Source organism: Panicum virgatum, chromosome 2N, assembly GCF_016808335.1.
Source record: "Panicum virgatum strain AP13 chromosome 2N, P.virgatum_v5, whole genome shotgun sequence".
Taxonomy (NCBI): domain Eukaryota; kingdom Viridiplantae; phylum Streptophyta; class Magnoliopsida; order Poales; family Poaceae; genus Panicum; species Panicum virgatum.
The window spans coordinates 33,889,030-33,911,907 of NC_053146.1; the positions used below are offsets into that span (position 1 = coordinate 33,889,030).

Below are 22,878 nucleotides of genomic sequence, written 5' to 3' on the forward strand. Positions count from 1 at the left end.
ACATAGAGAAGAGGATGTTTTTTATGCTACATAGAGAATTTTCTCATAAATTATTGGCCTGATGGATACTATTGTAGAGATAAAAATTATCTTGCTCCCTAGAAGCTGATAGTTAGATTTGGATGTCAAATAATTACGTGATTTGAGAGCATGCTTGGTTGGATACCAATTTTTGTTGAGCTAAATCATATCAAGCTAATATCTTGGCTTGCTAAAATCAAGGCATGCTAAAAGTGTAGGGAAAAAATTCTTGGTTTGCCAAAATCAAGGCATGCTAGAAGTGCAGGCAAAAAATTTAGTTATTTATTTGGTTTAGTACTAAAAAGTGGTAACCAATACTTGTTTTTTCTGGTATGATTTAAGAAGTTTCTAGTAACTTACTAATTTATTATGATTTTGGTCACATATACTAAAGTGCCTATTTTTAGACATGAATTAAGTCATGCCAAATTTATTGGCATGCCTTGATTTTGGCTGAAAAAATAGGAAGATAACAATTCAAGCTCATATATTCCTCATGGGATTACACCTTTTCTACTACTATAGGGAAATTTCATAGAAGTAGTATTATAGAAAAATCTCATAAAACTACACCACACTCTGAAAACTGTATCGAAACTAGACTTTCTGGAGCTATTTCATGGAACTATACTTGTTTCCGCTTTTTATTCACTGAACTACACTTGCATTGCCGTCTTGTATGGTCAAGCTACACTTGTACATGATTTTATGGTCACAAAACTACACTTCCGCTGTCATTATGTGTTTCAAAAGCTGTACTTTTTGTGAAATAAGTGATAATAAAAGTGTAAATTTGGGACACAAATAGTTAAATGTGCGATTGACAACACTGAGACCACAATAAGAGTGTACCTTTGAGAATTGGATTAGTAAAAGTGTGGTTCATTCTACAATGACAAGACAAACATAATAGGTTTCTAAAAGTGTTATGTTGAGTGTAGTTCATTGTAAATTATATTAAACAACTACTTTGATGATTTAGGCTTTTTTATTCAGAAGTAGAGAGAAATTTACACAATCAAATCTATGAGAGTAATACCGGAAAAAACATATCTTAAGATTGATTAAGACATAATAGTTTTCTTGTTGTCGTCATCACGCTATTCTTTTGTGGAATAAATTAAAAAGAGTAAATCGCATCCACTATATAATAATATGACAGGTGGGTGCTCCAACAAATTATAAATTGCTAAATTTAGTGCATCAACTTGACAAAATTGGTGCATCTATGGTCCAAATGTATTCACCTTAGCAAAATACGTCTTGGCATGTTAAGTTCTAGGGTAAATCACTGGTTTGAGGTATATGCGTTGCGCGTGAGGTTCGTGGCAGCCAATTTAACGCTACAAATACGTGTTTCAGACGAGTACATGACTCATGAGTAGCTGTTTACTTGAGCAACTTGTAATATTTATTTATTTTTACTAAATTTTCAATCCTATCAAAATAATTATTGAAAATATAATATCCTATATTTTAAACATATGTAATGATGTCTGCTATAACCTGCAAAATTTAACTTAAACTCTACAATTATAAGATCAACCAAGCGCTATCCATACACCTCTTTGTCGATTTTAAACACATCGTGATACATTAGAGAAAATCTTGTGCTTTACGGCCGGCTGCAACGACCGAGTTCTGTCCGGGCTTCTGTAGTTCTGTTTGGCGAATGGCGACGCTCATCCCATGCTTGCTGTAATTATAATAGATCAGCGACGCTGCCAACTACGACCACCATCATGTTCTACATAGCCCGTGTTACCGTGTAAATCTCGTCCATCTTGCCTCAGAAATGGGAGCAGCAGCCTGGGAGCCATGCAAAAGCTCATTGGAAACACCCCACAATCAGTCTTCACGTCCTTTCCCCTTTCCCCTGCTACAGTCCAGAGCGCGGCGGAAGGGCGAAATCTTCGGTCCGCCGTTGATTTCGCCGGCTCCCCGCCTCCGACGGCCGCTCCGGCGCCGGCCGATTAAACATATTTAGATATTTACAAAATGAGCTCCCGAGGGATGGACCTGATCCAAAAATAAAACTTGAGGGACTAGATTAACCGTTTTGAAAGTTAAGGGACGAATTTGACCTAAAAACAAAAGTTGAAAGACTGGATTGGCCGATTTCAAAGTTGAAGGATCAACTTGACTCTCGATGGAAAGTTGAGGGACCAAGATGCCTATTTTGCCTTATTTTAAGATAATTTTAGAGCAGAACTTAAATATGACCACCAACCAATATGATTACACGATAGGAGAGGAGAGAGGAGAGGAGAGGGGTCAGGGGCGTTGACGGCCGAACATGGTCACGTAGTGCCATTCCATTTCTTTGCATCTTCTCTTCGACTACCTCGTGCCCTCCCTCTGACCGTTGTTGATCCCTTCCAACACCTTCCCTATTTTAACATTAATCAATCGAATCAATTGCACAGTTTGACGGCTTCTACTCCCGATAACAATCAGACTCCGCCTGCTCTTTCTTGACCCTGCTCCAGCAGCCTCCAGCCAGCCAGCAGTGTTTTTTTTATACCTCTCCAGTAGCAGTCTCCAGCCGCCAACCAGCCAACAGTATTTTTCTCTCATACCACTCCAGCAGCAGTCTCCAGCACTACCACAGCGAACAGAGCGCTTTTCTCCAACCTTGTGATCCTAAAAGTAGAAATCAAGAAACCCCCGCTCTTGATGCCAAGATCCTAGCTGGATTTGATCGAGGGAGGTCGGGCATCGTACTTGGATAGGAGAAAAGAATCCTAGAGAGTGAGAAGGCTAGAAGAATCGCGTCCATCCGTGAGATTGGGGACGAAAGGGGAGACGACGGGGCGAGGAGATGTCTCGGGGCAGGAACCACGGGGAGCTGGGGCAGAGGATCGACTACGTCTTCAAGGTGGTGCTCATCGGCGACTCCGCGGTGGGCAAGTCGCAGCTGCTCGCGCGCTTCGCCCGCAACGAGTTCAACCTCGACTCCAAGGCCACCATCGGGGTCGAGTTCCAGACGCGCACCCTCAACATCGACAAGCGTACAGTCAAGGCGCAGATCTGGGACACCGCCGGACAGGAGAGGTTGGTAATCAATCGATCAACCCATCAAATGATCGATCCATCTTTTCCAAAAGTTAAAATAGATAAGCATAGAGAACAAAAATCCCATCTTGATTTTTTCTCTAAAAAATTCCATCTTGATCCAATAACTGATGATGTTGCTTTGCTGTGTGCTAAGTAAAGGTTATGTACAAGTCTACATAATGTTCTTCTTTTCGGTTTGTCCCTGGTGATGCAGATGGATAGGTAGTTCATAAACATAATTGAATGGTCATTAAGTCTGATGTGGTTGAGTTAGTTGCAATTTTCAAGATTTCATATTCTGATGTTGGACCACAACCATTGGCCCCGCACTATCTCAATCAATGCCTCTGTTCTCTGTTTCTTACATATATAACAATACGGCAATTTTTTTACTATCTCAATCATACCCCGCACAGTGCGGGAGCCTACGACACTGGGTACGTCGTCCAATCAATGCCTCTCTTCTCTGTTTCTCACATATATATAACTATAAGGCAGTTTTTTTCTTACATATATAACTACCCAACGATCTTTCTTTCTTACATATATGTATGTTCTGTAATTACAATGATAGTTTGGGTGAAATGGTTGGAAGAGAGGTCTTGTCATCATCTCAATTTCTTGCTTTGGATATAGTGGCATGCTGTCGAGATAAACAAGCCACACTCACAACAACAACAACAACATAGTCTTTTTTCCCAAGCAAGTTGGGATAGGCTAGAGATGAAACCCGAAAGAAATAAGTTCAAAGTTCAGGCACATTGATAGCTAGTCTCCAAGCGCTTCTATCCAAAGCTATCTCTTTAGAGATATTCCAATCCTTAAAGTCTCTCTTAACCGACTCATCCCACGTCAATTTAGGTCTACGTCTACCCCTCTTTACATTATCGACCCGCTCAAGAACCCCATTATGCACCGGCGCCTCAGGAGGCCTTCATTGGACATGTCCAAACCATCTCAGCCGATGCTGGATAAATTTCTCCTCAATTGGTGCCACCCCGACCCTATCCCGAATAACTTCGTTCCGGACTCTATCCCTCCTTGTGTGCCCGCAAAACCACCGCAACATCCGCATCTCTGATACACTCAGTTGCTGGACATGTCGTCTTTTTGTAGGCCAACATTCAGCACCGTATAACATCGCCGGACGAATTGCTGTCCTATAGAATTTGCCTTTTAGCTTTTGTGGCACCCTCTTGTCACAAAGGATGCCAGAAGTTTGCCGCCATTTCAACCAGCCATCTGAAATTCTATGCCTAACATCTTCATCAATGTCGCCATCCTTTTGTAGCACCGATCCTAAATACCGAAAAATATCCTTCTGGACCAACACTTACCCATCTAGACTAACGTCTCCCCCCTCATGCCTAGTCGTGCTGAAATCGCACATCATGTACTCGGTCTTGGTCCTACTAAGTCTGAACCCTTTCGACTCTAACGTGCGTCTCCACAGCTCTAACTTTCTATTAACCCCTGCCCTACTCTCGTCAACTAGCACCACATCATCAGCAAAGAGCATACACCAAAGGATCTCACCTTGTATATCCCTTGTGACCTCATCCATCACTAAAGCAAATAAATAAGGGCTCAATGCTGACCCCTGGTGTAGGCCTATGTTAATAGGAAAGTCAGGGGTGTTAACAAGTATTGGAAGTAGGCGGTAAAATCTATGGAAAATACTAATTTCATGCTTGGAATGGTTTGAAAGCAACTAGTATAAGAAGATGGGTAAAAAAAATACTTTCCTGAATGTTCATGTGTTTTTCGTACCGCACTGTAGATCGCGTGTTCATGTAAAGGTGCATTTAAATTTTAGGCTAGTGATTTGCCAGCCTCGCTTAGATAGGTTAGGTGTTTGGAAAAGCCTAGAAGGGACAAACTTTCAATAGTACCAAGCTTGATACCGGCAGGAAAATCATTGTTCTAGGTGAAGAGTAAAATTAGCTCCCCCTCAGCCTCATGTGGAAAGTTAGCTTATTCCTCAAATTCCAGTATAAATTGCTCAAGCAGGTAGCAAATTCTGGCAACACAACTTGCCATCTAGGCAACTAGCCAAATATTTATCCCGGGCAAATATGGAACAAAACATACATGTAGTTTATAATGATCCAGCGCTACCTGATATGCACTAGTGTTTCCAACTGAACTATGTCTAAGCTTAGCAGGGAACTAATCATACCTATAGTTGGTATTACAGAGGAAATATTTTGTCATATGTAAAATTTTATCAGAATAATGTGAACCTAATTACACAAGCAGTTATGTGTTCGATACCTTTAAACTTTTAAATTTTGAATAAAGACATGATTTTGTTAGATGTACTCTCTCTTCATTCTATTTTATTTGGCATTTAGCTTTTCCTACACAAATAAGAAAAAAAGAGCATGATGACCAAACGCCCCAATAAAAGTTGTGTATGTTTGCATAGGTTTGTCTCTTGGATAATCTGTCGTCAATGTTAATGAGAAGTGAACAAAGATACTTAATGCTAAATGGGCTAGTGACACTAGAAAGAGTTAGTTGTATCTGTTCTCAAAGATTCTACATATTATCATAGGTAAATGAAGAGTCACATCTTTCACTCCTAGTAAACCATGGGATAGAAGGAAGTGGAGCGAGTGTCTCTAGTTCATCTACGCCATCTCATTATGCAAAAATTCATAATGTTACTATCTAAACCTTTGCTTATGTGGTAATAGGTATCGAGCTGTAACAAGTGCCTACTACAGAGGTGCAGTTGGAGCTATGTTAGTATATGACATAACCAAGCGCCAGTCCTTTGGTCATGTGGTTAGGTGGCTTGAGGAACTACGTGGCCATGCAGATAATAACATCGTTATCATGCTTATTGGTAACAAATCCGATCTAGGCACACTTCGTGCCGTGCCAACGGAGGATGCTAAGGAGTTCGCTGAGCGTGAAAACCTTTTCTTCATGGAGACCTCTGCCCTTGAGGCTGTCAACGTTGAGAGTGCCTTCACAACTGTCCTGACAGAGATTTACCGGATTGTCAGCAAGAAAAACCTTGTTGCCAATGAGGAGTCTGATTCTAGTGGAAGTTCAAGTCTACTGAAAGGAACCAAAATTATTGTCCCTGGTCAGGAGCCACCCCCTGCATCCAAGGCCACATGTTGTATGTCCTCCTAGGAATGATATTGTACCATGTTGTTTCTGGTAGCTGGAGTTTCTGATTACTCGTGCCATTTCTGCACACTGAATGGCTGGGACTCATGGGAGTAAAGATGAGAAGGTCTGCAGGAATATTTAACTCATATGCATTGTAATTTTCTCTCGACTGCCCTTCTTTTTTGTCTGATCATGTGATATAGTGCAGTCATTAAGAATCCTTCCCTTCGGGTAATACGTACAGCATTTTCTGTTCTTCTCCCCAGCACGAACATGAGCTGCATACATTTGTCCGCACTTGTAAGAAATGCTGATGACCGAAAATCTGGAACCAGTGTGGCTATCATGTCCAGAAGCAAGCCTGCTTCATGTAATAGGCCACACCCCAGTAATTAAGTACTACTACTAACGCGCCAAGATTTCGCGACCTGCCATGCGTTCTGGGCCCACGTGGGACCCACGCAATACTGTTCACGGTGGACCATACTGTTCACGGTGGGGCCCACGTCGGGTCCACGCAACACTGTTTATAGCGGACCCATTACTGTTCACGGTGGGCCACAGTACTGTGGATCCTAATACTGTTCAGAGTAGGCCTCACGGTACTGTAGCCGACCCCTCCTTTGTTGTTCTCTGCTCCTCTTTCTATTTTTAATACTTTCCAATATTTGATTTCTAAATTTTATATACAACAACACTCCAATTTTTTAACCTCTCTAAATAAACATAAACTCAAACATATACTATAAATAAAAATTATTAAGTACTACTACTAATGCGCCAAGATTTCGCGACCTGCCGTGCGTTCTGGCCCCACGCGGGACCCACACAAACACTGTTCATAGTGGACCATACCGTTCACGGTGGGGCCCACGTCGGGTCCACGAAACACTGTTTATAGCAGACCATTACTGTTCACAGTGGGCCCACAGTACTGTAGATCCTAATACTGTTCAGAGTAGGCCTCACAGTACTACAGCCGACCCCTCCTTTGTTGTTCTCCGCTCCCCTTTCTATTTTTAATTCTTTCCAATATTTGATTTCTAAATTTTATATACAACAACACTCCAATTTTTTTAACCTCTCTAAATAAACATAAACTCAAACATATACTACAAATAAAAATTATCAAAACCATAAATCACTTTTCTATAACATATATAAATCTGTTCTTTCCTATCGGACCAACCGATTTGTGTCTTCTCCTTTTCTTGCAATATCATCTTTTTTTATACCTTCCAATATTCCTCTAGAAAAAATGAATTCTACTCTACTATCAACAACAAGCCACACCGTTTCTCCAACGCCCTTCCCTTATAATATTAGCCTTCTCCTCCAAGTTTTTTCCCCTCCGTTTATTCATTACAATATTCAATTTTCCAACTTCATATAAACAACGCTCTAAATTTTAAATTCCTATAAACAATGATAAACTCCAACATATACTCCAACAAATTATCAAATCCATAAACCAATTCAATGTGATGTATACAAAACAATTCCTCCTATAAAACAAAATACATAAACTAAAAGCCTTAAAAAGTAATCAATTTGCAAGAAAAGAACCTATTCTACGGCTCCGCAACGAACAAAACGACATAACTATTTTTTTTTCCAAAAATGAATTCCACGCAACCTATTTCTTTATTTTATCTTAATATTTAGATTCAAATTCACACCACGACATACCGCTTGAAGTACAATTATTTGTAATTTTCTGCAGGGCGCGCATAGCGCGCCAACCTAACTAGTTCTATTAGTATACAGCAGAACAGAGCATGCCAAGTTGACTCTGGATGTGGTTTTGCTAATTCTTGGTTGCTTTAAAATCTAAGCAAGCTGTGGCGTGTAAGGAAACCTTTTACTCGCCAGTAAAACATTCCTGTTTAGTTTTTTACTTGGGCTGATCATTCACGAAATCTGTGCTCAATAATTTTCCTACGCGTTGTGGATGACTTTTTATGCATAAAGCCTATTACTGCATTATTGCTAACCTATTGTACACTCCATTCAGACAAGAATTATCGGTTCAGAAGAATGCAAAACCCTTATATCCTAAATGGCCCACAACCACAGTTTAATTCTGGAAGCAATCAGTGAACCACAGGGGCCCTAATACAAGCAGAATTTTTTTTTTCCTCGTCAGATGAGCTGCTCTTGTGGCATATGGTGGGAACGCAGGCTGATCGAGGAGGAAAATTTTCTTTAATCTAGAACCGATATGGTCTGGGGAATCAACCAAGAAGAGCCCCTCGTTTCTACGCTCTTTCAAGTGAATCTTCTAGATGCACAAAATCCAAAGTTCCATATAAGTGGATCTTTCAAGGTAGGCTCAAGCCCTGTCTGCACGATGAAAGAATATCCTTTTCTCCCTGCTGAAAACCTGGGAAGCAATGTGTTAAAAGAATAGCTAGTGTCTCAATTCAATATTTCTGCGTGACTTCAGCTCCGAGTAGGAGGATAATGAGACTTGGTTTTAAAATGAAAACAAGAATACTTTTTTATAATATTTAGTTAATATAACAACTTCGATTCCTAGATATTTAGTATTTGAAACCAATTAAGTTGTTCTAGAATAGAAAGTACTGATATCGTCAGTCATTAAAGATCTTTCGATTCCTAGATAGAAATTGTTGACATGCAAAGGATATTAGTCAATCCATGATACAGTAAAGCAAGCTGCAAAATAACATAGCCAGAAGGCCTCATAGATCCTCTCTGGTTAGCCTTAACATATTTGTACATGTAGGTTACTTTTACAAATACTGAAATTGCTTCTCCTTATATATATATTTTTATGCTCCTAAATAGAAGAATCAGTGGTTCCAGCATTCCACGAGGGATCTTGCATCTAGCTGCAAATCCCAAGGCAAATTCCAGTGGAAGTTGGCTAGTTCGATAGTTCACCATACATAATGTTGTTGACTTCTCATTCTTTACCCGAATTAAGAAGCTCTCAACAGTTGCCTGATACAGTGTACTACTACCACACCAAGCTGCTAAACAATTTGAATTTCCACTTGCAGAAGGTGCGCACCAAACTAAGGCCACTTTGGGTATGTTGCCTGCATGTTAAGGATGTAGAATTGGTTGGTCCTGAAAAGATAACTACCCATCATTGGAGACCGCAGTTTTCGATATCAGAAAACAAATGCAATTTGTTTTGCTACATCTCTTCCTTAGAAGCGTACTATTTCCATCTTAGCAGCTGTGTACTTCGATGATTGACCTTGATGTTCAAAAGATGATGTTGATAAATGATAAGTACGAGCTAACTGTACTGGAAGCACTACGGGACTGTGCGTATTTGCCGTGTACCTTAGGCTTTGCCGTGTGCCCGAACTGCAGCACGCCGTTGATGATATCGACGGACGTGATAGCGATAATGAGACTTACGATCCAGCTAATCCCGATCTTGAAGAGTATTTCTAATACATGTAAGATCCGTATTTGCAACAATTATATCAGTTTTTCACTTGTTCTAATTATGTTTGTTTTTTACTACTTGCAACAATTAATTTGTAATACATGTTCGGATTATGTTTATTTTTGTACTACTTGCATTAATTAATTTCTAAATATTGTTCTGATTGGTTTGCCCCTTTTAATTTCAGGTGATAGATCAAAGATGGTGGGGCGCGGCGGAGGTATGATGCAGTCGTTGGAGGCTGTGCTGCGCAGAGTTGCTGGGAGAGGTGAGTCCTCCCAGATGGCTGGAGGGAGGACGAGGAGGAGGGGTGAGGCAAGTTCGTCGGTGCCTCCACTAGATGAGGACGCCGGCACGTCACAGATGACGAGGAGCGGCAGGAGTAGCAGGAGGACGAGGGGGCCTCGCGCGAGGTCACCCTCCCCTGAGGACGAGGAGGAGCAGGAGCATGACCAGGAGGAGGACCAGCAGGAGGAGGACTAGGAGCAGGACCAGGAGGAGGACCACCAGCAGCAGGAGCAGGACCAGGAGGAGGAGGAGGAGGCCTCTAGTGAGGAGGACGACGACCAGGGAGGGGTGGCAGGAGACATACCTGCCGTCTGGATGCGAGGCCCCGCTCGTCTACCGAACCGACCTATACCGCTCGAGCGAGCAACGGCCGATTATTCGGCCGGACGGTAAAAGGTAAGTAACTTTAGCCTATTTCATTACGTTTTGTACTTATATATATTTCAATTCTAATTTTACACAAATATTTTTGGCAGGAATTTTGTAATCGTCGTTCCAGGTGTTCACAAACACATCCCCAATGGCATTCTGGGCCTGCTTTGCAAGGATCACTACCCTGGATGCATCGAGATTGACGGCCATCTTCAGCCGGCGTCGGCTTGGGAGCACTACATCCAAGCCATCGATAGACCGGACCGGGAAAGCAGGTGCTTTGCGAGCAAAGCAGAGCGGGTGTTGCAGGAACTGTGGGTAAGTCTTGTATGCGCTATAATTGTCAATACATCTCATTAATTGGACATTCTTGATATAATGGCTTCGTTCATCATCATGTGTAGGATTTCTACAGGTGCGAGGAGGGAATGATGACCGTGGCACGCGAGGTGGCAAACACGGCCTGTCACAAGCTGGTGGTGGATATGCTCTACGAGGCGCGCATCCAGGCCAACTGTGATTACAAACATCGCATCGAAAAAGTGAAGACCAAGAAAGGGGCTGTGCGAAACCTCAGGCTAACTCGGGAACAATATATGAGGGTAAATATACAATATTATTAATATTGACTTTTACTAAAATGAAGTACGCTACAGTTGATCTTCTTATATGTCATGTATGACTTGCAGGTGATTCCTTGGTGGTTAGCCGGAAATGAACAGTGCTGTGACATGATAATCGACAGGTGGTATGCGGAAGGTTGGATGGAGATGCACGAGTCTTGCCGGCAGCGGCGTTTGACGATGCCAGGTGCACCACACCATCAGGGCAACAGTCACCTACGACAGTACGCGGACAGATGGGTAAGTGAATTTATTTCTTCATTTTAACGCTCAACCGTACATAATTTATAATCATCTTTCTTTTTTCACAGTCGGCCTCACATGGAGGCGAGCCTTGCCCCCCCCCCCCCCCCCGATCAAGGCGTGGGCTTTGGCCCACAAAGGGAAGGCGACATCGGATGTCAACTACAACCCGGCGGACCCCCAGAAGCGTACAACCACGCGACTGTCCATAGTCGCATCAGTGAGTACAACTCGATGGCAACGGAGGTGAATGGGCCGGACTTTGATCCGAGCACGGAGCCCATTGATGCAGAAGTCGTGATGAGGGTGGGAGGAGGGAAGAAGCATGGCCAGTACTGGATTGGAGACAGCTTGATTGACACCGCCAGTACTCCTACTCTCGCGCAGATTCGAGCCAGGAGCACCAGCTCTAGCCCGGCCATACACCCACGTCAAAGCACTACGGAGATCCAGATGGAGGCACCGAAGGTTATTTCTGTTACAGCAAAGATTTATTAATTTTGACATATGTTTATTGGTACTCTAACCATGCAATCTAATTTTGTAGGCCCAGATGCAACGGGGCTTTGAAGCACAGCTCCTAGCACAGCAGCAGGCGTGGGCGGCACAGCTGGAGGCACAGCAGCAGGCGTGGGCGGCCGAGCGGGAGAGGATGCAGCAAGACCTTCGGTAGACACAGGAAGCCTCCCAGCAGAATCAGATGCAGTTGGCCCAGGCTTTTCAGTTCATTCAGACTCTGGGCTCGCAAATGGGTCTTTCGCCACCGCAATTCACTCAGACTAATATCCCTGCGTGTGCAGCTACCCCTACTCCTGTGAGCGATTTCACAGCCTTCTAATTTCATTTATCGTTATTTGACTAATAGACAACTCTATCATGACTTAGAAACAATATCTTAGAAACAAAGACTTAGAAACAATGTCTTAGAAATAAAGACTTCAAATTAATGACTTTGAATTTGCAGCCTCAATCGGCGGCATCAAATGATGGGCCAACAGAAATGTCCCCTTCGCCGATGCCTCAGAATGTATGGCCGCCTCCTCATTGGGTGACTTACATGCAGCAGTTCTAGCAGAACCCTTCGTGGTCGCAGCACCCGCCGCCGCCGCCGCCGTAGTCGTGAGTTGTGCTTGTATAGACATGCACTCTTTGTATAGACTATCGTTTGAACTTGTGCTTGTATGGACATGTATGAACTACCAGTGCTTGTATGGACTTGTATCGACTACATCTGGGCTTGTATGCATTGCGATATTTGCTATATTTGCATTTGGACTTCTATGGATTGAATGTGATGCAAATTGTGATATATGAAATGATCGTAACATTTGATGCAATATATATGAATTGTCTGTGATGTTAATTTGATTGGAATCTAAAATATTTGTGATTAAACAAAAAAATGAATCTGAAAATTAATTTTGCCGTGTGCCATGGCAAGGCACACGGCAAAGCTACCATTCTTTGCCGTGTGCCTGTCCACGTGCCACACGGCAAAGGTGGCTGTGTTTGCCGTGTGCCTAGGACAGGGTACACGGCAAAGGGGCTGTGTTTGCCGTGTGCCAAGCCGTTACGGCACACGGCAAACAGGATGTTCAACCGGGTTACGAAAGTGCACTTTATTTTGCCGTGGGCCCAATAATGCACACGGCAAAGTGTTTGCCGTGTGCCCGAGATGTAGCACACGGCAAACTAGCTCTTTGCCGGCCGTTGTTTGCCGTGAGCTATTTGCCATTTGTTACACTCGGCAAACACTTTGCCGAGTGTAAACCGACATTTGCCGTGTGCCCTTGGCACACGGCAAATAGGCACAGTCCCGTAGTGAAGACGGAAACTTGGTGCTATATGGTGTAGGAAAGTAGGATGTGTATAATGTGTGGGATGTATTGCTTGGGCCCCTTGGGCTGATTATATAGGAGTACATGGCTTGGAGGGCAAGTAGGCTCTCCTAGAGATAAGGAAGGTTATCCCGGGATTACAATCAATCCTAAACTAACCATATCCGGAGTTGCCTAATATACTCTAACATCCCCCGCAGTCATAACGGGAGCGCGCAAATGATGAGACTAGAGAACAAGTCGAACAGATGACATCCCCCGTAGTCGCAACCGTCGATGCGCAGCAGATGTTGTGGCTGGAATGGGAGCCGGAGAGACTTGTCAAGCAGATGGTAGCCTCTTAGCGCTGAAGTAGCCGAAGTCGAGGTGGACGTGGTCGAAGCCGTTGAGGAGGGTGCGGCAGCCCGGGTTGTGCCGAGTAGTCGAACGAAGACGCCGAGTGGTTGACCGGAGAGCCGAGTGACTGGGAGTGGCGCTGAGTCGCCGACCGGTGGTCGGAGGCGCCGAGTGGCTGGTCAGAGGCATCGGGTAGCTACAGGTGGCGCTGAGTCACCGAGCGGCAGCGCCGGGGGGCGCCCAGTGGCCGAACAGAGGCACTGAGTACTACAGGTGGTGCTGAGTCACCGAGCGGCAGCGCCGGGGGGCACCGAAGGGCCGAACGGAAGCGCCGAGTGGTCAACCGGGGGCATCGGGTGGTCGACCGGTGGTGCCGAGGGACCGCGAGTCGGTGCTGGAGCCGCCGCCGCTGGAAGATGGTGACACCGGTGGTAATGGCTTGATCACGAGCATCGTCGCTGCAGCCTGGAAGGGCGCAGCAACAATCTCATCCTCGGGAGTGTCGACGATGAAGTGGCGACGAACGGCAGGGCGACGCAAACCCGATCTCTGATCGGGAAAAAGAAACACAGCAGCAAGAGACATGTGGGTACAATCTCAGGTGCACCTAGTGATGCCCCCCAAACCTTATCCTCATCCCCTCGTCGGTCAATGGGGGGTAAGGCAAAGCAGAGTGGCAAGATCCGCTCACGAGCGAACTCGACCGGGCGGCGTGCAGCCCGAGCAGCGTCCTTCTCTAGCTGTGCGGTTGGCTAGCGGCCCCATGAGCCGCCTCCATAGCCGCGTCCTCGCGCGCATGGCGGCGGCGGAAGCGGCGCTGAGGGCGAAGGAGAGGGCGTCCGACAGCGCTGAGGAGAGAGCTGATGAGAGAAGAGCGGAGCTCCCATGATGCGGCAACTCGCCACTGATGGTGGGGAAGCAATGCAGTGGAGTGGAGCCAGCGCGGGTCGTCGCATCCCGACGACCACGACAACAGGCGACATAGCCAGTGCGCTGTCCCCGCGGCTCCAACAGCAACCAGAGGCGGCACGGCTGGATCGGCAAGGGAGGGGCGGTGCGCGGCTGTCGAGCGCCCCCAATGGTGTGGCGGTGGCTCGACACCCCCACGGTGCACCACCGCTGCCGCAGACTCGCGCTCAAGGGCAGCGGTGGTGGTGGCGGCACTGGAGGAGCAGATGGGGGGCGCCAGGCCTGACGCACGATAGGGCGACGAATACGGCGGCGCTGGCGGCGGATCCTGGTGGCGATGGGCGAGTTAGGTCCCCTGCTGCTTCTTGACCACGACGACGCGGCGGATCATAGGGATCCCCGCGCAGATCCTACAGGGCGTTGCCTCTGGCGGAGATCGGGATCGATCTCCCTAGGGGCGGCGCGGGGCGGCGGAAGCCTGAAGCCTAGGTTAGAACCCGGACTCGTGGTACCATGCATGTAGGAAAGTAGGATGTGTATAATGCGTGGTACCATGCATGTAGGAAAGTACATGGCTTGGAGGGCAAGTAGCCTCTCTTAGAGATAAGAAAGGTTATCTCGGGATTAGAATCAATCCTAAACTAACCATATCCGGAGTCGCCTAATATACTCTAACATATGGATCCTACCAATAAAGAGAACATTTTAGTTGCCAGAAGTTGAGTCCTACGCTACCAAAAACATACTGCATGGTGCTTTATGGATCCTATGCCTTAGGAAGGAATCATACTGCATCTTCTTCGACAGCATGTCACTCCTAAGGCTAGAATGTGAAATAGTCTAGTAGCTAGTGATTCTAATAGTTGGACTGTAAGACTGGAAAGTTTTGATAATAAAAAAACTAGGCGTGCAGTTGACCCAAAAATATGTGATCTATTTGGCTTGGCAAATATGTTTAGTCGAATACATGATTGGATTTTAGAATAACAAGTGTTGCTTTCTACCATCATCTGGTAATACTTTCCAATTTGACTCTGAAAAGGACGTGGATCAGAAAGCATATATTTGTAAATTCTCCGAAGATCATTTTGTCCTTGTCCTTGTAAACCCCGCTCGTGTCTCCATCAGCCTTGTGCTAAGTTGGTTTCCAGTCAACTTTGGCTGTGAAGGAAACAAATCAATCAGCTGGATAATCGTCACTCCAATGCGTTTCTGTCGGAAGATGGAACAATGTAGAAACAAGCTCTCATCTTCAGACAATCTTGTTTATTATTTATTCTTTTGTATTGACGATGTCTTGTCTTCAGACTTCAGACAAACTAGTTGCATTGGAAGTAATGGGATTTTGCTATTGGAAACTTCATGGTATATACAAAGGTATAAGATCACCGCTGAGACAATACAAACTGGCACTACATGACCCCGGCCTTCTTTTGTGAAACCAGATATATATACCAAGCTAGGAATGGCTTCAGTTCAATTCATCCTAAGGTATAGGAACGCTAAAAAAACAGTGATTAGTTAGGCTCTATTCCAAGAGGCTTTGTTTATTGGCATGGATTGGAAGATGAAGCGATCGAAGAGCGTTCCTAAGCTAAAGAACTCGTCACCTACAAGCCCGACTAAAGGTAATTAACATTTCCGAGCCTAAGTTAGGATGGACGTGGTCTTTAAGGTCCATTGTGTGTAATTGCTTTTTATTTAGGATTTGAGTGTTCTTCTCTCTTTTGGTTCATTGCAAATGAGATATTTGTGCTGAAAATTTCATTTGATGGGCGGCAAATAGTTGGCCGATTATCTTGCATATGTATAAAGGGGTTTACTATTTCTGGGAAAAATATTGGTGCTCCGAATCCGAAATATTATGGAATGTGGATCTTTTCTAGTTCATTAGTTTTGTCTAATAATTAATTAAGAGTAAGAGGATTCACTAGAGCTTCTGCTAGTTCAAATTGCTTCCTTAGGAGGTGCAAATAAATGAATGTTTTGGGCAGAACATAGAGGGTCAAAGTAAGCAATCTTGTTCATCTAAGTCTAATAAGCTAGACGCCAGATTTGGACCATAAGTTAAAGTCACGCGCGCTATATGTTCTTTTGGAGATTCCAAGGTTAGCATGCAATTTACTAGCAGCGCAGGAATTCGGAATTCTTGGAATGTCAAAGTTAGACAGTTTTTGCCGACTCCTACTGTCCTACAAAAGCATGGATGCTGGTCCTCTTTTATGCTAGTAACAAAATATGATCGGAATTTATGTGTCCAAGTATTCATGGATAAGTACTTGGGAATGGATTGCTTATTTGATGAACCCGATAAGAATTTCGGCTATACTTTAGTGGGTAATTACAATAATTATATCCAATGCAAATATGGGACCACCGGGAGTAGATGCGATGCAATGTTGACTTGCACGCGCGCGCCAGAAGGCCCAGCCACCAGGTCTTGCAGATTGCAGTTGTGATATGTACACAAAATAATTTGTCGCCGGGCGCAAAAGTCAAGAATCTACAAGGAGATGCGCGTGCACAAACCAATTAAAAGCGATCGGATATTCCATGAAAACTGACAGCACTTGTACCATGTTGAGAAACAAAAGGGCTCTTGGAGAAGAACATTGGAACATGCTTGTTGTAAACTGGAACCTTTTAGTCGACCCACATGCCGGTTAAAATTATTTCTGAGCAAAGGAACAGTTCTAGCCGTCCGATGTTCATTCAACCGGCCAGAGCAATTGAAAGATTGACCTTGACCGAGGTTTCAATAATTTCCCACTACTTGTGTACCATTTCTCTAATCAGCTGTGTATTGGCTGATGCTGTTAATGTCTGACAGAATTAGTTTGCAAAATCCTTGTGAATAGCTAGCTGTTCCAATTAGACAAGCAGCCTCTTGTAGTATAGAATAAAGTAGCAAAACATACAAACTTAAATATTTAGGTAGTAAAACATCCAAGTTGAAGGATTTTTCATTTTCTAATTAGTGAAGTGAAATCAATCAGATCATGTACTTCGCAAAATACATGACATCTATGGTCAACGAAAGTAGAGAGAGTAATTAAATCGATAAAAAATCATGACAAACTTTCCACTATTCAGAGGGTGTTTGTATTCAGGTGCTAATACTCCAAAGTGCTAAAAATTAGCACTATCATATCCAAACGAGAGTGCTAATGAGTGGTCTAAATTTTAGCCAACACTTAAAAAAACAAGAACAACTTTTATCCCCTCCCCCTTCCATTTTGTGTATATATAAACAAGTGCGTCACCACTCTGCTCTTACCTTCCCTCCATTTCTCACGCACCACCTCCATAGTCCATAGCCAAGAAACCACCAAGAACCTCTCGTCGACCGCCGCCCATGCCAAGCGACGAACCGGAGCCGCTGGCGCTGGTGCCGTTCGAGCTCCAAGCCGCGGCGCCGCCGCCGGCCAGGAGTGGCGGCGGCAAGATGCACCGGCTGCTCAGATCGGCCTTCAAGCGCGGGGACTCGGCCTCCGCGGGTAGCGGGGAGGAGGCGGACCAGCTGAGCCGGTCGGCGTCCGGGTCGTCGTCCTCGGCGGCGAGCAGCGGCCGCCCGCCGTCCGGGAGGCGGTTCGGGCGGCGCGGCGCCGACGGATCCGTCGACGGCGACCGGTCCAGCCGCGAGAGCTTCGAGCTCGACGGTGAGACGGGCTTTTCCTTCCTCTGCCTCCTGCGTGCTCGGTTCATCCCTTCAGGAATTTTTTTGTTGGAAAAGAAATCCCTTCAGGAATTTTTTTAAGGCGAAATTTTGAGGAATTTTTTTTAGGTTTATTAGCTAAAAAAATTGCACTGATCCGTTATAGTATGTGTTCGTTGAATTCTGCAGTTCTTTTAATGTAAATGTAGAAAAAAAATCCTAAAATCATCCCTGTTTCCAGAACTCGCTAAAATTTCCGAACCTAGGGAGCAATTTGAAAAAAAAAGAGAGAACAGTTTAACTATAAGTTGCATAAGTTGAATGCAAGAGAGAAATGTAGTCGTTTTCCTTCTTTGTTTGAGTTACTCAACAACCTTTAGTTTGCCATTGAGTTTGTCGTGGCCTTGTTGGATGCTGGTACTTCCAAGGCTCTTAAACTTATTACCTTTGTTTAAATCATAAATTGCCAAATTGATCATGTACTCACGAGTCACGACAAGGAAAAGTCTCCTTTTTCTGTAGTTCATAAAACAAAGATAAGGTCATCCTCTTGGAAGCTACATGACCTTGTCAATCCGCCTCAGGACGGGCATTATCTTGTTTTGCTTCTCTTTTTTGCTAGAAGCAGTTCATGCCTTCCACAAAACAGAGAAACTTGAAACAAATTGCTACTCTGAAGTTCTTATTGTCCCCTGCGAGGCTGTGGAACTAGCTGGCATTAGCACGTCCCTTTCCCTCTTGTTGCTTTCTCAGCTCCGAAAGTCCAACAATGCAAGCAGGTAGTGGCCTTTTCTGCCAGCCCTTTTAAGGTTCTAGACCATGATGACAATTAGGGCTGGAAAAAAAGCTCGTTAAGCTGGCTCGGTGGCTCGTTTCAAAATTGCTCCGATTACGTTCGTTCTTTTTTTAAAATAAAGATTAGTTGATTTGGAACAAAAGTCAATTTTGGCAGGCTCGGCTCGGCTCGGCTCGTTATGCTCGATTTGAAGTTGCATATCAAACAACGTGGGAGACTATAATAAATACGAATATATTGATTTCGAAGAAAGCTCGAAAAAAGTCGAGGCTCATGATGCCGAATTGGCGGCTTCTGTTGCTTTGGCAGGAGTTCACATTCATTAGTCAGTCCCTTTCTTACAGGTGAAATAAAATGCCCGGCATATCCATTGAGAGAACAGTAGTGCTTTTGTTTGTGTGCTCCTACACTTGACAGTGCAGGTAACAGTGAAGTGAAGATGTGTCCAAAATTTATAAGATTGTAACAACAGATTGCCCTATATATTAGACTACTAGTTACAGGGCGAACTCTCACTTTCCAAACATGAGGGGTCTTGATAGAGGCTCTACGCGGCCTCAGATTATTGCCACTTCGGAAAGTATGCAATTTGGCTTTTGTATCTTTGATGAGTCTTGGACCTGCCAGTGGTACGGTAGCAACAAGAACACGGCTTGCAAATTGCAAGCATGTCTTGAGCTTGGTGACGTTATAAAGTCAAAGCACCATATACCGAGATTACATCTCTTTTGCTAGATTAGTTGTGGTCAGCTTGTTGGTATTTTAGTAGTTGTTGATCCTAGATCCAAGGCTTGTTCCATGATTGCATTCTTATGTTGATTCTTTGCACAACTTCCTGTCCTCATTCTAAACTAGTACTATAGGTTGCAAATTGACATGGTATAATTTGTCAAGTGGCTGCTGGTCATGAGCTCAAACAGTTGCCATATACAGTGTTTTCAGATGGAATTAATCTCTACTTCATACGCTCTTAATGAAATTGTTTGCTGACGTGGATATTCCCTGCATATTCATATATAAAGGTTCCAGCAAGAACAGCAAGTTACTGTCGGCGCTGCGCGACGCCAAGATCGGTCACGCGTACGAGCCGTTCCCGTGGGAGAAGAAGATGAGGGAGCTGCTCCCGGTGCCGGAGGCGAGCTGCTTCCTGTCCCTGCTGCTGCTGCCCAAGGCGACGGACGTGTCCAACACGCGGTACAGCTCCCTGGAGGACACCCTGGCGCGCGCCGACGCGTGGCTCCGGTCGTCACAGGCCTCCGGCGTGCCCATCGTGTTCATGAACGTGCAGACGGAGGCGCTGCTGACCAAGATCTCCGGCAAGACGGCGCTGTCGACGGTGAACATGGGCTCGCTGTCGGACCTGGCGGGGATGGCGAACGCGAGCCTGTACGGGTTCGAGGACTACCACGGCGTGGACATCGGCGTGGTGCGCGCCGTGCGGCTCTGGTACACGGCGGCGGCGGGCGAGGCGGCGCTGGAGCTGCGGCTGCGCCCCGGCGACACGCGGCTGGGGTTCGCCATCAGCCGCACCGAGGAAGGGTTCATCTACGTGTCGTCGGTGGCGGAGGAGGGCACGCCGGGCGTGGCGTCGGCGCGGTCGGGGCTCCTGGAGCTGCACCGCGCGGCGCGGGCGGCGTCCAAGCTGCTTGTGGTGTCCCGCGTGGGCGGCGAGAAGGTGCTGCCCTGGATGGCGTCCACGGCCGGGGACGTCAAGTGCTTCGACACTGTGTCGCTCAGCCAGAAGCTGTCGCTGCACCGCCACGCGCTCCGCCCCATCACGCTGCACTTCCTCATGTGGGACCACGACCTGGCCGCGGCGCTGCCCGGGGATGCCGACGACGCCGAGAAGCCGCCGCCACCGGTGCTCCTGCTGTCGTCGCCGCTCGCCGCTAATAAGGCTGACGAGATCGACGGCGGCGACGGGCCGGGTGTCGCCGGCAAGGACTCGAGGGACTCGTCGTTCAGGTTCCAGAACATCGGCCTCCCCGATAGCTGATTGTGAATCACGTCGCCGAAGTAGTAATATGCATGTTTCTTTTCTTCTCTTTGTTAAAAAAAGGAAAAAGATTAGAACTGTTAATTAGTATTATGTACTCCTTCCATCATGAAATGTAAGGCATTTGAGGATTTAAAATTTGTATCCAAATGTAAAGCATCCTAGAGTTTTTTGGATAAAAAAGTATGCTAATCTTCTTGGTTTTGATGCTAGTTTTGCAAAAGATCAATTGTGGTGGGGCCGGGGAGTAAAAGAGGAATGCTAATCTCCTTGATTTTGGTGCGCGCACTGAAATTTAAGCAATTAATTAATTGAACAATGCACTAATGAGAGAGGTACATGCGTCATCTATAATCTATCTAAAAACAAAAATGCCCTACATTCCAGGATGGAAGGAGTAAGCATGATGCTGGTAGTAATCAAGTGAGGATGCATGATACCAAGCATTGGTCTTTTTTCTTTCAAAGAACCGCCGGCAGAGAAACCACATGAGTAGATCCACGAAAAGTGCAATCCTAAGTTTCTAACATTTGAAAAAGAAAACAAAAGAGTGCAATCCTTAGAATTGGACAACAACCGTCTAATTTAGTGGTCAGATCTGACATGCATGATAAAATTATCTTATTTCTATGATTTTAGAAAGTCGGTTAGTTGCATGCAGTAAAAAAAATTAAGAATATATATGGAGATCACTCGCACCAACCGCTAATTTATCTGGAAAAACTTAACATGGAACAGAAAAAGTACATTATTAGAAATTAAAAGGACAAAAAAAATACAAAACGTGACAGCAACGACCAACATGACAATACTGCTCGGTGCAATGTACTCAGAAAAATACAAGCGATCCTCTAATTTTAAAGTAGGCCAAAGCACACTACTACAAAAAAAATTAGGGATAGATAAAAATATATTTCTCTGCTCTTGATATATGCCTAAGGTTGGGCGGCCAAGTGGCTAGCCCAGCCCGATGGCACACCCACTCGAGGTCGCTGGCTCGATTCCCGGCTGGGACGAACTTTCTCATGGGCAAAAAAATCTCCCTCGCTGTGCTCGCCGCAAGGCATGTCCCTTGTGGGCATGGGTCAGGATTCGGGATAAGACTTCCTCTTAATGAAATGCGGGTGGGGACCGTTCTTCCCCTCCGACCGAGTTTTTTTGCTCTTGATACGTGGGGGCTGATGAAACCGAAAGAACTTGGATTGCATCTAGCAGGCGAGACTCGCGAGTCAAACCTGCTCTGAAGTGGTTGCAGAGTAATACTCCCTCCGTTCTAAATTAAGTCATTCCAAGAATCTTGGAGAGTCAAACTTTTTCAAGTTTGACCAAATTTATACAACAAGATAATAACATTTACGATATCAATTAAGTATTATTAGATTGTTTGTTAGTTATATTTTTATAGTATACTTATTTGATGTCATAAATCTTTGTATTTGTCTCTATAATTTTGGTCAAACATTGAGATGGTTTGACTCTCCAAGATTCTTGGAATGACTTATAATTTGGAACGGATGGAGTATGGTGCTACTTCAGCGTTGACGGCTAGGCAGGAGCGGAGAACTACCGTCCCGAGCTTCGTAATGTCAGGAACGCAACCGACTGTGCCGCCACCGCCACCATGCCCTCAGGAACGCGACCGACCGAGCCGCTGCCGCCACCGTGCCCTTTGGTTCACTAATGGGGACTAACAAGGACGACATAGTGCGGGGCGGGACTTTGGTGGCGATGGATGGGATGGTGGTGGCGTGAGAAAGAAGACGGCGGAGGTTGAAGAATGGGTGGATCCCACTGGTCAGTCGATAGAAGGAGAGAGAACTCTGTTTAGGAGGGGTACGACAATCTTTTCACATGACTGATCCATGCTGGCGCAGTAACTTGGCGAAAATGGCAAAATGTGTAGACTTCGATTTAGAGAAGTGGTAAATATGTAGAAGTTAAAATAAGGATAGTTTTTGAAGAAGTAACACTGGTAAGCATGTCAAATAATTAAATACCCCCTGCAGCGTGCAGCGTGCAGCGGCTTGTTCTGCTTTGGTTTTTGGGGATGCAGTCGTGTAGGCAAATTGATGAGAAGGAGCTGTTGCTTGATTCGATGGAGGGAGGAGCTGGTGGACCTGCAGCTTGGTGGAGCTTGGGTGCTTCTCTAGCTGCAAAAATTTCCTGTCACGAGGAAAGGGGTCACAGCCAT

At 45.1% G+C, this 22,878-nt stretch overlaps 2 protein-coding genes across 2 annotated transcripts; both read left to right on the top strand.

The window, feature by feature from the left end:
* Window positions 1-2,603: 2,603 nt before the first annotated feature.
* Window positions 2,604-6,535, top strand: LOC120660227 (ras-related protein RGP1-like). Its single transcript, XM_039938658.1, has 2 exons — window positions 2,604-3,075; window positions 5,778-6,535. Exons 1-2 carry the CDS (start codon window positions 2,843-2,845, stop codon window positions 6,223-6,225), a joined length of 681 nt encoding a protein of 226 aa, XP_039794592.1. The 5' UTR covers window positions 2,604-2,842; the 3' UTR covers window positions 6,226-6,535.
* Window positions 6,536-17,506: 10,971 nt separating this feature from the next.
* Window positions 17,507-20,910, top strand: LOC120660228. The gene is made up of 2 exons (XM_039938659.1): window positions 17,507-17,899; window positions 19,714-20,910. The coding sequence occupies exons 1-2, from the start codon at window positions 17,596-17,598 to the stop codon at window positions 20,685-20,687; spliced, it is 1,278 nt and encodes a 425-aa protein (XP_039794593.1). The 5' UTR covers window positions 17,507-17,595; the 3' UTR covers window positions 20,688-20,910.
* The last annotated feature ends 1,968 nt before the right edge of the window (window positions 20,911-22,878 follow it).

Bases quoted from the DNA above. Each gene is read 5' to 3' on its own strand.
- LOC120660227 (XM_039938658.1), top strand. From the start codon at position 2,843: ATGTCTCGGGGCAGGAACCACGGGGAGCTGGGGCAGAGGATCGACTAC. The intron at 3,076-5,777 runs GTTGGTAATCAA...ATGTGGTAATAG, and splicing joins GACACCGCCGGACAGGAGAG to GTATCGAGCTGTAACAAGTG.
- LOC120660228 (XM_039938659.1), top strand. From the start codon at position 17,596: ATGCCAAGCGACGAACCGGAGCCGCTGGCGCTGGTGCCGTTCGAGCTC. The intron at 17,900-19,713 runs GTGAGACGGGCT...TCATATATAAAG, and splicing joins CGAGAGCTTCGAGCTCGACG to GTTCCAGCAAGAACAGCAAG.